At 39.4% G+C, this 13,488-nt stretch overlaps 1 protein-coding gene across 5 annotated transcripts in view; it reads left to right on the top strand.

Moving 5' to 3' along the window:
- The window catches only part of WDFY2 (WD repeat and FYVE domain containing 2), a 191,217-nt gene that overhangs the window by 69,959 nt on the left and 107,770 nt on the right, over window positions 1-13,488 (top strand). For all 5 annotated transcript variants that reach the window (XM_073014359.1, XM_073014358.1, XM_007960447.3 and 2 more), the window contains one exon: window positions 10,939-11,006. In XM_073014359.1, coding sequence (XP_072870460.1) covers window positions 10,939-11,006 — 68 coding nt within the window. The remainder of the gene's footprint in view (window positions 1-10,938; window positions 11,007-13,488) is intronic.

The following is a 13,488-nucleotide window of genomic DNA, read 5'->3' on the forward strand; positions in this document are numbered from 1 at the left end:
AGCATTTTTTTTCTCTCTCTCTTTAAACAAATGACTATAAAAACTACATCCTGTTGCTCAAAGTTTTTCTATTAGTTTGCAGATCGCCGGGGGCTGCCTTCCTTCTGTTTGTATTGCTGTTGCAGGGTGTGATCTGTAGAAAAGTATTCCCTGGAAATTCAGGGTCTTCAAAACACAGTGGGCTTCACTTCTCCCAGCCCCTACCCCAAGTTACTTCAGTGGTGGCAAAAATAACAATTGTCCCCTGGGAAATGAAGCTCATTGCTATGGTAACTAATGAAGGTTGCATCATTCTAGGGCACATTTTTAAAAGCCTGATTTCAACATGGGTAGACGCCCCGTCTTATTTTATTCAGTAGCTTAGCAACCTGTGGTATACTGTTTGTTGCCACCCCCAGCCTTCCCTTTTCTCTCAGAAAAATGACCTATATAGATAGTATTTTATTGTAGGCACGTTTTCACTGTAAATATAGTTCAGCTCTTAGGTGTGCTTATGATGACCTTATTTTCTGGACAAAAATTCAGGACACATTTTGTGTCTGTAAGGTAAAGAAGGATTATTCTTCTGCCTTTCTGCTGGCGTTTTTCTCTTGACGACCCCTTAACTCTTGGTGTTTGTCTTTGTTGTTGGCCTTCTTTTCTTATTCTCCGGTAGCTACTCCTTATATGCTGATGTCTCCCAAATCTTAATTTTCAGCCCAGGTCTTACCCCTGAACTTCATGTAAACCGTTTTCTCTGCAACAGCCCTAATTGGATTTTCCCCACACTCAGTGTATTCAAGATGAACTCAACATTGACTTCCACAAAAATCACTTATTAATGAATGATACCACCATTCATATGACACCCCACATCTAGCCAGCTAATTCCTGATGCTTCTTCTTACCCCAATTCCTGATGCTTCTTCTTCCTGACTGCTCTAAAATCTGTCGTCCTCTCTCTTTTAGGCCTTCATCCTTTTTTACTTGGTTTGCGCCTACATCCTCCAAACTGGTTACTTCAGGGTAACCCCACCTTTTCAAGGCCGCCCCCAAACAAAGAAAAACAAGCGTCGGTGGCCTTCTGCCTGTTCTTTGTCCAGGCTGGATTCTCACCACTCCCGCTCGCCTTGCCTACCTGGGCGGCAGAGGCAATGCTCCTGCAGAACGTGCTCCTACACCCTCTCCACTTTCCTCTGTCAAATGCCTTTTCACCCTGCATTTCAGGCGCCATCATCTCTGAGAAGCTTTGTCTAGCCCTGCCTGAGCCCGGGCTCTGTAGTCAGAGTTAGATGCCCTCACGTGCTCCTGTTACAGCATGGGCATCTCCATACCTTAGCTCTTATCTTGCTGTGTTGTAATGTTCTATGACCTGTCTCCCCCTGTGGACCGTGAGCTTCCTGACAATAGAGGTGGCACTTGTTTTTCTTTGTGGTTGCAGTGTGTTTCACATACTAGTACCTAGTAGGTGTTTGATAATGTTGGTCGAGTAAATTAATGAATCAACAAGTCAGTGAATGAATGTATGTAAATGCACTTGTGGGGCAATGGGGGAGAATTCCTAACTTCTAGATTTTCATAGTCTTGGAAAATCCAAGTTGTTCCAGAAGCTGTTGTTCATTATCTGCATCACTATAAGCAGACTCCTAAAGATTGCTAGAATATAGCACAAAGGATATGTCTTTGCGGGCTAGGATGGTTAGGGGCATGAACCTGGTGTGGTGCTTCACCATATCCAGTTGGCCCTTCTTATCTGTGGGTTCTGCATCCATGGATTCAACCAAACTTGGATGGAAAATATTTGGGGGAAGTGGCGAGGAAGGTTGGTTGTATCTGCACTGAATATGTATAGACTTTTTTTCCTTGTCATTATTTCCTCAACAATACAGTATAACAACTGTTTACATAGCATTTACATAGTGCTAGGTAATATAAGTAATTTAGAGATGAAAGCCTACGAGAGGATGTATGTAGGTCATATGCAAATACTGTGCCATTTTGTATTAGAGACTTGAACATACAAAATCTGGGGGAGATCCTGGAACCAGTCCCCCATGGATATAGTCATGTGTCTCTTAACAGTGGGGTTACATTCTGAGACATACGCCATTAGGCAATTCAGTCATTGTGCGATTGCCATAGCACGTACTAACACAAAACTATATGGTGTAGCCTACTACATACCTAGGCTGTATGATACATATAGCCTCTTACTCCTAGGCGACAGATTTGTGTATCATGTAACTATACTGAATAATGTAGGCAACTGTAACACAAATGGTAAGTATGTGTGTATCTAAACATAGAAAGCATATGGTAAAAATATGGTATTAGAATCTTAGGGGGACCAGGTTCAGTGGCTCATGCCCGTAATCCCAGCGCTTTGGGAGGCCAAGACGGGAGGATCACTTGAGGCCAGGAGTTCCATACCAGCTTGGGAAACATAGTGAGACCTCCGTCTCTATAAAATTTTTTTTAAAATTAGCCATTTATGGTGGCGACCATCTGTAGTTTAGCTACTTGGGATGCTGAGGTGGGAAGATCACTATTTGAGTTCAGTAGTTCAAGGTGACAGTGAGCTATGATCACATCACTGCCTTCCTGCCTGGGCAACAAAGCGAGACCCTGTCTCTATTAAAAAAAAAAAAATCTTATGGGACCACCATTTTATATGTGGTCCAATGTTGACTGAAACATTGTTATGTAGCCCGTGACTATATATGTATATGCATGTATACACGCACACACACACACACACACACACGTGTGTCAGTTTAGCAACTGTGTCTGATAAAACTACTGCCAGCTTATGTGTGTCAGCACAGTTTAAACAATAAAATACAAAGTAAAAAATTGGGATCTCAAAAAGGGAATCAAAAACATATGATTCCCTGCTTAGTTGAACATGTGAGTCCCCCTCTGCGTGATCAGACTGGCTACTGCGCTGAGTGCTGTCCCTGAGGTCACACTTGTCTTAGTTAAGGTTGTAACTGAGGCAGGCACTGAATTTAGTCTGAGAGAGTTGGGGTGAGATGGGAGGCATGTGGGAATTCCCTGCCCATCAGTATTTCTTTAGGAAATAAGGGCTGGAGCTGTACAATTAAGGATTCATGGTTCTCTCCCATCATCTTACCCAGCACAGTGTATAGACTTCTCAGTATCAACCTAGCTTCCTTGCTGCCATTTTGCACTACGTGTCTGTCTAGGTGCAAATCAGAGGACTTCCTGACAGTGGACAAGTAGGTTGGGGTGGCCATGGCCATAGGGAGAGATTTTTGATTGATTCTTTTAATCTTTCACAAACAGTGAGCACCAGTTTTGGATCTGATATAGTGCTTGGCCTTGGGGCAGATATCAAGTATGGTAAAATGTGGCCCCTTCTCTGCTTGCATTTATAGCCCAGTCAAGGAGCAAACCAGCACTGATCCTAGTAGAACTTTGATAAACACCGCAATTTATCTAACATCTGCTTTAACCTTAAAGAAGCAATTTTGGGGCGAGGGGAGGGAATTTAGAGGATGGGTCAATAAGTACAGCAGACTACCATGGCACATGTATACCTATGTAACAAACCTGCACATTCTGCACATGTATCCCAGAACTTAAAGTAAAATAAAAATAAAATAAAAATAAAAGCAGTTTTGTTTTAGGTCTCAGCAATAGGGCTGATATTTAAAAGTAATTTTAACATGTTGAAATGTGATCAGCTATATCCAACATAGAATGAAATTATGCTGTTTTTAAATAGCTCAGGCCAGGCATAGTGGCTCACGCCTGTAATCTCAGCACTTTGGGAGGCCAAGGCAGGCGGATTGCTTGAGGTCAGAGGTTCAAGACCAGTCTGGCCACTATGGTGAAACCCTGTCTCTACTAAAAATACAAAAATTACCTGGGTGTGGTGGCATGCACCTGTAGTCCCAGCTACTCGGGAGGCTGAGGCAGGAGAATCACTTGAACCTGGGAGATGGAGGTTACCGTGATCCAATGTCATGCCATTGCACTCCAACCTAGGCAACAGAGTGAGACTTGGTCTCAAAAAATAACAAATAAAAATAAATAGCCCAGTTGCTGAACTACTTAAGACCCACTATGGGCTACCTCATCTTGGTATTTTTTAGATGAGCATTGTCTGTCTCCCAGTGTTGGTTTGTGCCTTGTGCTGGGAGCTTGGGAGAGAGGAAGAGGCAGGGAGAGAAGAAAACAGCACATGCAAGATGGACTGTGCAATGCATTTGGCCCTGTCCTGTTCCTGCGAACTCAGGGCTCTGTGTGGGGGAGGTGAAAGGACACTTCACCTGCATTTCAGCGGTTGGACATTTTTTCCCTCCCAGTACCCTGACCTCTGCTGGCTTAATATGACTCTTAATCACAGTTGTCATTTTCTGAAAATTTTCTTCAGGGAAAAATGTTTTTTGTGTTGCTTTTAAAATATAATTTTCAGAAAAATTAAAACTAACTTCTAAGGCTTTGTATAGTAAAATTTACATTTATTTAGGAAATTCCTAACCATCCAAATAGCACTTTTGATCTCTAAGATGCAGAGCCTTTTTTTTCTTTTTAAAACTGCTCTGGTACCTGAAGAGATAAGAGAACAGATATTTTTATATACTGTACTTTTATTTTTAGGTGTAAAGAGTTGATGTAAGGAGGGCAGTACGTTTAGTGAAGAGAGCTCTATTTAATAGGGTATTGTAAAGATTAAATATATATGTAAAGTGTTTTGGGGGCTGTAATTTCTTTAGAAATGTTTGTTATTAGAAACACAAACGGTTTCTGTTTGCTGATCTTGCACCTTGTAACTTTACTTAATTTATTTAATTAGCTTTAGTCGTTTTTTTCTTGAGTGGATTATTTAGGATTTTCTATAAGTAGAATTATGTCATCTTCCAATAAAATAGTTTTACATCTCCCTTTCCAGTGCGGATGCCTTTTATTTCTTTTATTTGCCTAATTACTCTGACTGGGACTTCCAATAATGTTGAATAACAGTGATGAAATTGAGCATCCTTATTTCTGATTTTAGGGAGTATGTTTTCACTTTTTATTGAGTATGATGTTAAGTGTGGATTTTTCATGAATATCCTTTATTAGGTTAAGGAAATTTTCTTCTGTTCCAAGTGTGCTATGTTTTTTTTTCACGAAAGATTGTTGAATTTTGTCAAAGGCATTTTCTGTGTCTATTGAGGGGTGGGGTGTGTGTGTGTGTGTGTGTGCGCGCGCGCGTGTGCGTTCATTCTATTAATGTGCCATATCACATTGATTGATTTTCTTATATTGAACTACCCTTGCATTTCTGGGATAAATGACACTCGGTCATGGTATATAATCCTTTTAATGTGCTGTTGAACTTGGCTTACTAGTATTTTGTTGTGGAGTTTTGAATCTCTCTTCATGAAGATTTAAGTCTGTAGTTTTCTTGTGGTATCTTTGTCCAGCTTTCATAGAATGTGTTATAAAGTATTTTCTCCTCTTCTATTTTTCTGAAGTTTGAATAGGATTGTTGTTCATTCTCCTTTAAGTGTTTGATTGACCTCACCAGTGAAGCCGCCTGGCTTTGCACTTTTCTTTGTTGAGAAGTTTTTGATTATTGATTCAATCTCTACTTGTAATAGATTTGTTGAGATTATCCATTTCTTCTTGAGTCAGTACTGGTAGATTGTATGTTTCTAGGAATTTGTTTATTTAATCTAGATTATCTAATTGGCTAGCATATGAAATTTTCTCCTATAATCCTTTAAATTTCTGTTCTGCTAAGGGTTTGTTACTTTTGCTGATCTTTTCAAGGAACTGACTTTTTGTTTCATTGATTCTCTATCTTTCTCTATTTTTTTTTTTTTTTTTTTTCCTGCTCTAATCTTTGTTATTTCCTTCCTTTGCTGGCTTTCGGTTTAGTTTGCTTTTCCTTAAGGTGTAAAATTAGGTTATTGATTTGTGATCTTCTTTTTTAATATAGGCATTTATAGCTATACATTTCTTCCTGAGTACTGCTTTCACAGCCCCAATACATTTTAATGTATTGTGCTTTTGTTTTCATTCATCTGTAAGTATTTTCTAATTTTCTTAGTAACTTCTTCCCCAGTTTTTTTTTGTTCCTGATTTTAGCCTCATTCCCTTATAGTTGGGGAAGATCCTTTGTATGATTTCAATCTTAAAATTTATTAAGGATTGTTTTACAGCCTAACAGCTGATCAGTCCTAGAGAATGTTCCATGTGTACTTCAGAAAAACATGTATGTTCTGTTGTTGTTGGTTGGAGTGTTGTTTATATATCATTAGATCTAGTTGGTTTTTAGTGTTGTTCAGGTCTTCTGTTTCCTTATATGTGTGGATGTTCTTTTATTGCAAGTGAAAGTCTTCAATTATTGTGGAACTCTCTATTTCTCCCTTCAATTCTGTCAGTGCTTATTATTTTTTTATTTTTTATTTTTGTTGAGATGGAGTCTGGCTGTCACCCAGGCTGGGGTGCAGTGGCGCGATCTAGGCTTTGCCTCCCGGGTTCACGCCGTTCTTCTGCCTTAGCGTCCCAAGTAGCTGGGACTACAGGTGCCTGCCATCAAGCCCGCCTAATTTTTCTATTTTTAGTAGAGATGGGGTTTCACTGTGTTAGCCAGGATGGTCTCAGTCTCCTGACCTTGTGATCCACCCGCCTCAGCCTCCCAAAGTGCTGGGATTACAGGCGTGAGCCACCGTGCCCGGTTACTTTTCATATATTATATTTTGGGGGCTCTATTCTTTGGAGTATATGTATTTGTAATTATTATTTTTTTGACGAATTGACCCTTGTGTCAAAACATAGCGTCCTTGTGTCTTGTAATAAACTTTGACTCAAAACCCATTTTATCTGTTATTAGTATACCCACCTAGCTCTCTTTTGGTTACTATTTGAATGGAATGTCTTTTTTATTGTTTCGTTTTCAACCTATTTGTGTCTTTGGGTTTAAAGTGAGTCTCATTTAAGTAGCAAAAAGTTAGACCATTTTTTTTTTTTTTTTTTTTTTTTTTTTTTTTTTGAGACGGAGTCTCACTCTGTCGCCCAGGCTGGAGTGCAGTGGCCGGATCTCAGCTCACTGCAAGCTCCGCCTCCCGGGTTCCGGTCATTCTCCTGCCTCAGCCTCCCGAGTAGCTGGGACTACAGGCGCCCGCCACCTCGCCCGGCTAGTTTTTTGTATTTTTTAGTAGAGACGGGGTTTCACCCTGTTAGCCAGGATGGTCTCGATCTCCTGACCTCGTGATCCGCCCGCCTCGGCCTCCCAAAGTGCTGGGATTACAGGCTTGAGCCACCGCGCCCGGCCGACCATATTTTTTTAAAATCCATTCTGCCAGTCTCTGTTTTTCAATTTGTGAGTTTAATCCATTTATATTGAAAGTGATTACTGATAAGGGAAGACTTCTGCCATTTCGCTATTTATTTTTTATGTATTAAATCTCTTTGTTTTTTGTTTCTCAATTTCTCCACTATTGCCTTCTTTTACGTTTGATTTTTTTCTCATGTACCATTTTGATTCCCTTATTTTTCTCTTCTGTATGCCTAAATTTATATAATCTAGTTTGAATTGATGTCAATTCATTTTTACTAGTGTACATTAACTCTGCTCCTAGTTAGCTCTGTTCCCACCCCCTTTGTTGCCCATTTACATAGATAGACTTAAAATTCTTGTTTTATGCATATGTCTTTTAATCCATTTAGGAAACAGAAAGAGGAGTTATAAACAAAATATACACTGATACTTGCTTTTATATTTACTTGTATAGTGACCTTTACCAGTAATCTTTAATTCTTGTATGGCTTCAGGTTACCATCTAGTGTCTTGTCATTTCAGCCTGAAAAACTCCTTTTAACATTTCTTGTAAGGAAGTCTATTAGTAATGAATTTCATTCACTTTTGTTTATCTGAGAATGTCTTAATTTTCCCTTCATTTGGAAGGATAGTGCAGCTAGATAGAGAATTCATCTGTCATTCCATATTGCATATGTTGGTACACTTGATGATGTCCCATAGGTCTCTTATGTTCTGTTTGTTATTCTTTTTTCTTTTTACTTTCTCCTCCTCAGACTGGGAAATTTCAGTTGTCCCATCTTCAGGTTTGCTGGCTCTTCTGACTCTCAAACCTGCTGTTGAACTTCATTATGGAATTTTTCATTTCAGCTATTATACTTTTCAGTTCCAGAATTTCACTTTGATTCTGTTTTGAAATTTCTATCTCTTTATTGATATTCCCCATTCGTTCATACAACCTTGTCCTGATTTCCTTTGTTCTTTATCTATTTAAAACTGTTAAAGTCTTGGTATAGTAAGCCTGTTTCAGTTTCTTCATGGATGGTTTCTGTCAATTTCTTTTTTTTTTTCTGTGAATTTCTATCAATTTTCTGTAAATTTTTCTGTCAATTTATTTTTTTCTTTTCCTTTTTCTTTGTATACTTTGCAACTTTTGTTAAGAACTGGACATTTTGAATATTATAATGCAGTAATTCTGGAAGTCATATAATTCTCTTTCTCCAGAGGTTGCTGTTCTTACTTGTTGAGTGCTGTAATTATCCATTTGTTTAGTGACTTTTCCAAACTATTTTGGCAAAGACTATATTCCTTGTTGTATGTGATCACTGAGGTCTCTGTTCTGTCTGTCAGCCAGTGATTTCCTTAAATGCCTGCATCCGACAAGGATAAAAAAGTTTCTGTCTCTAATTTCTTTTGAGAGACACTGCTTGGGAAGCCCTTCAGCCCTAAGGGTTTGAAGCAATAGCCAGCCTTTGCTCCAATGTCTCAGTGAATTTCCAGGCAAATCAAAACACCTCCTACAAACTGTGGAGGACGATGTTCACTTCCTGATACAAGCAGGCCACTCAAGGAATATGAGCCACAGTCTCCATGGCTGCCTGCCATAGGGATGGGGCTGACAGTTCTTGCCAGCTTAGTAGTTGATTTAGTGGAGGGACTGATTTTAGAGTGTCTTAGTCCACCATCTTCTGTTACTCTGGTATTGATTCTTATTGATGTAATAATCTCAATATAACAATGTTGTATTAACATGTATTGTAAAAAGAACTTGTTTAAGAGAAGAGTGAATGCTGATACGCATATCGCTGTATTAGTATGTGTATGCATAGATTTAATTCTTATAAGTTATTTACCATTGTATCTATTCACCTCACAAATTAATATAATTGACCAAAAAGACTGAATTTTGCATGTATATGTAGTGGTGCCACTACATATCATTACATTGTAACTTCTGGCTGTGCAGAGAAAATGTTCTTTATTATATCTGTAGTTGGTTTAGTCTTTTTCCTACTACTTATTTATTTATTTATTTTTAAATTAATTTATTGTTTTTGAGACAGAGTCTTGCTCTGTCACCCAGGCTGGAATGTAATAGCTCCATCTCAGCTCAGTGCAACCTCCGCCTCCCAGGTTCAAGTGATTCTCCTGCCTTAACCTCCCGAGTAGCTGGGATTATAGGCATCCACCACCACATCCTGCTAATTTTTGTATTTTTAGTAGAGACGGGGTTTTGTCATGTTGGCCAGGCTGGTTTTGAACTCCTGACCTGAGGTGATCCGCTCACCTTGGCCTCCCAAGGTGCTGGGATTACAGGCATGAGCCGCTGCGCCCGGCCTACTTATTTATAGAAGACCTTCTGATTAGCTGGAGTGGCGCAGGTGGCAGATATCCAATATAATTTAAAACTCGGTCCAATGTCTTTAGGAAGTATCCAGCTCTCTCTGAGATAAAAGTGCTCAGTTTCTCACTCTGCTTTTAACTCACTCTGGGATGGCTTAAGAGTGTGGGGTGAGATATGTGACCTGTGATCCCCTGGCAGTGGGACACTGACTTTCTCCATCTGTTTGATGTTCACTATTTCCTCTGGTCTCCGGAATAATACCTTTCAACCTCCTACTTGTGTTTGCCTTGCTGGCATATGCTGATGATGCTACGGCTAGTATAATTCATGGTCAGGCCTTTCTGTTTAGTCCGAACCTCATGATACTTCCCAGCTAGTTGAGTCTTTGGCGCCTGCTCTCTGACTTCTCCTAGGTGTCTGCCTTGTCTCTCTACAGCTGCTGGCCTGGAACTTCATGCGCAGCCTTTGGTGCAGTATCACTCTGTTCCACAGCAAGCCTCACGGACACCACTAGCTCAGAAAATCTGCCTCAGAGCTTATAATTACTTGAGCATATTTGGAAAAACTCCCTTGAGACAATGGCTTGGCTTACAAGACCATGGACTGTATAATCCTCTTCATGTCAGATACTGCATATTTTTTCATTTGATCTCTTTGTAGTCCCTTCACTAATAAAACCAAATAGTTCCCCAGCCAGATGAATGCTTCCAGCCTTCAAGGGCAAAGGTCAGATGCTTGGAAAGGCAAAACAACAAGAATGAAAATAATAATTTCCAAACACACTATCATGATTGCACACGTGTAGCATGATATTTAAAGAGTTATATGTAATTCTAAATTTGTAGAAGCCTCAAGTTTAAGGAATATAGAATCTTTAGACAGGTATATATGGTGTTCATTTATATGTATTTATGGTTAAGATACATATGTATGTTAAGATATTCTCTCTCTCTCTTATTTTTTTTAAGACGGAGTTTCTCTCTGTCACCCAGGCTGGAGTCCAGTGGTGTGATCTTGACTCACTGCAACCTCCACCTCCCAGGTTCAAGTGATTCTCCTGCCTCAGCCTCCCGAGTAGCTGGGATTACAGGCACACACTACCAGCTAATTTTTAAATTTTCAGTAGAGACAAGGTTTCACCATGTTGGCCAGGCTGGTCTCGAACTCCTGACCTCAAGTGATCCTCCTGCCTCAGCCTCTCAAAGTGCTGGGACAGGCGTGAGCCACTGTGCCTGGCCTCTCTCTATATATAATGTTAAGAGGTTTATTTTCTATGTATCAGCATTTTCCCATGGCTAAGAATAATGTGATTTCATGCACATATTTTCTTCTGTTGTAGGACAGTTCGTGTTTGGTTAAAGAGAGACAGTGGACAGTATTGGCCAAGCATATACCATGCAATGCCTTGTAAGTATCCAAATCTCTGTCTTGAAAAACCAGACATATATCCTAACTCTCCTTCCTTCCCAGATTGCCTTCTCTGTGTTTTCTTCTTAAGTGGAGAAGACTGAGGTTGGGATTCTCATTATAATGAAAAGTACCATATTAAATCATTTTAGATTTTCTAAGGCTTTCACTATGTAAAGTAAGAAAATTGTTCTGAAATTGACTCTATATTCATAGCTTCTGAATAAGATTAATGGAAGAAGGACTACAGCACATAGGCTTTCTGATTACAGCAGTCTCCCTCTCTTTTCCAACTTTTTGTTCAGCTATTTTATGAAGTATGTCCTTAGGCAATTCAGAATTTTGTCCAGTGATTACATTTGTGAAGTAAATTTGTCCTTGCCTTATTGTTATATCATTTATTCAAATTCAAGACATTCAGCATTGAGCATTCAGTTCTCAAAAGGATTTGCTTAGGATTGAAACATTCTAATTAGAAGTTGATTTCATTTCCCCAAGATCGTATCTGAGAATTATGTCCTTGCACTGATAAATAATGAATCTTCCAAGTACACTTTTAAAAGAAAAGATATGTGTGATTCTTAGATTATTCCACTGGCAGAAGTTCCCCCACAGCTGAAGAAGAGCTGGCCCCCCAAAATAGGAATTTTCTTTTCAATCTAGTCTTTTATCTTTAAAATTAATGAAGTTTGGGCATCCTATCCCATGTTTATTTTAGTGTAAAATAATTATTTAAATTTAATATTACTAGTATTAAACATTTCCCTTACTTCCCTCCCTTCAAACCTTAATTAAAATTGACATTGTAGAAAAATCCCCCAGGTTTGTTGTTTGGACTGCTGTCCCTTCTGGCTTGCTGCAGTGTACACCTCATCTCTTGATATAAGTATCCCAGTTTCAGAAGCACATGCTGAAATAAATTCATGGTAAATTGTAGATTTGCTTAAAATTCTGCTTCTGGCAAAAGGATACTGTAATAACTCAAACAACAATTTTACTTGTTATAAACAAATGACTATTAATGATATAATAATTTTAAATGATTTTCAAATTATCTTTGAGACTTTGCGTGTCTTTAGAATTTTGTAGTAAATAGATGATAACAACCAAGCTGAACAAAGTATTCAACCCTTTTTTTGGGAAGAAAAAACTTCTTGTAATTCTGAATACTATATCCTTCCTTTACCTGTTTTGCTTCTAGAAGATATTGTTGTACGTTACGGGATCAAGCTGAACTTTCTTTTTAAGCCATGGCAGTGATGAGGGTTTAGATAAATGGAAAAGTAGAGAATTCTGTAGGGTTTTTTTCTTGTTTTTTGTTTGTTTGTTTGTTTGTTTTTGAGATGCAGTCTCCCTCTGTTGCCTAGGCTGGGGTGCAGTAGTGAGATCTTGGCTCACTGCAACCTCCGCCTCCCGGTTCAAATGATTCTCCTCCCTCAGCCTCCCAGGTAGCTGAGACTACTGGCACATGCCACCACACCCAGCTAATTTTTGTATTTTTAGTAGAGATGGGGTTTCACCATGTTGGCCAGGCTGGTCTCGAACTCCTAACCTCAGGTAATCCACCCGCCTCGGCCTCCCAAAGTGCTGGGATTACAGGCGTGAGCCACCACGCCTAGCCTTTTTTCCTGTTTTTTAAATGATATAACCAGTCTTTTTTCTGGTCTTGCTTCTTCATCAAACCTGCCACAGTATCTAACTGTAAGAGATAAGGGAGGGCTGTAATCCAGCAAGTTGAAGTTGGCCTCAGAGATCAATAGCTCACATGACTCTGCAAGTAGGAAAGGCTGACCTGGGCACAATGATGGGGATTTGGGGATGGCAAGCAAGGAATCTTCTTGAGATAAGCATTAATAGGAGCTTCATGAAGGCACAGGATCCTAAGCAATTGCTAACTCATTCTCTTCCCCCTATACAAATATATACACATTTTGGTGTCGTCCTGTAATGCTCTCTTTATTTGGATATCAGTGAGATACAGAGAAGCTTTTTGTTGCGTTTTCATCATTTATTAAGCTATATGCAAGAATGACTAAAGGTCACTATAGCTCTTACACCTGGCATAGGTGCTCAGTAAATACTTATTGAAGGATTTGGTCTGATAATAAAGATGTGTTTCCCTGAGAGGATTATCATCCAGTTTCCTTATAACTGAACATGAACTTTGAGAAAGAGGACCTTGTGATTATTTGTATACTTTGCCTTTGGTGTTCTACTAAATGAGTTAAGAAGGGATTACTTTGCTATTCAAAGTATGGTCTGTGGGCCAGTAGCATCAGCATCACCTGAGAACTTATTAGAAATGCAGTCTTGGGTTCTATCCCAGAGCTACTCAATCAAAATCTGCATTTAACAAAATCCCTAGATAGGCTGGGCAGGTTAGATCATGTCCGTAATCCCAGTGTTTTGAGAGGCCAAGGCAGGAGGATTTTTTGAGGCCAGGAGTTCAAGACCAGCCTGGACAATATAGCAAGATGCCACT

This window comes from Chlorocebus sabaeus, chromosome 3 (genome assembly GCF_047675955.1).
Source record: "Chlorocebus sabaeus isolate Y175 chromosome 3, mChlSab1.0.hap1, whole genome shotgun sequence".
Classification (NCBI taxonomy): domain Eukaryota; kingdom Metazoa; phylum Chordata; class Mammalia; order Primates; family Cercopithecidae; genus Chlorocebus; species Chlorocebus sabaeus.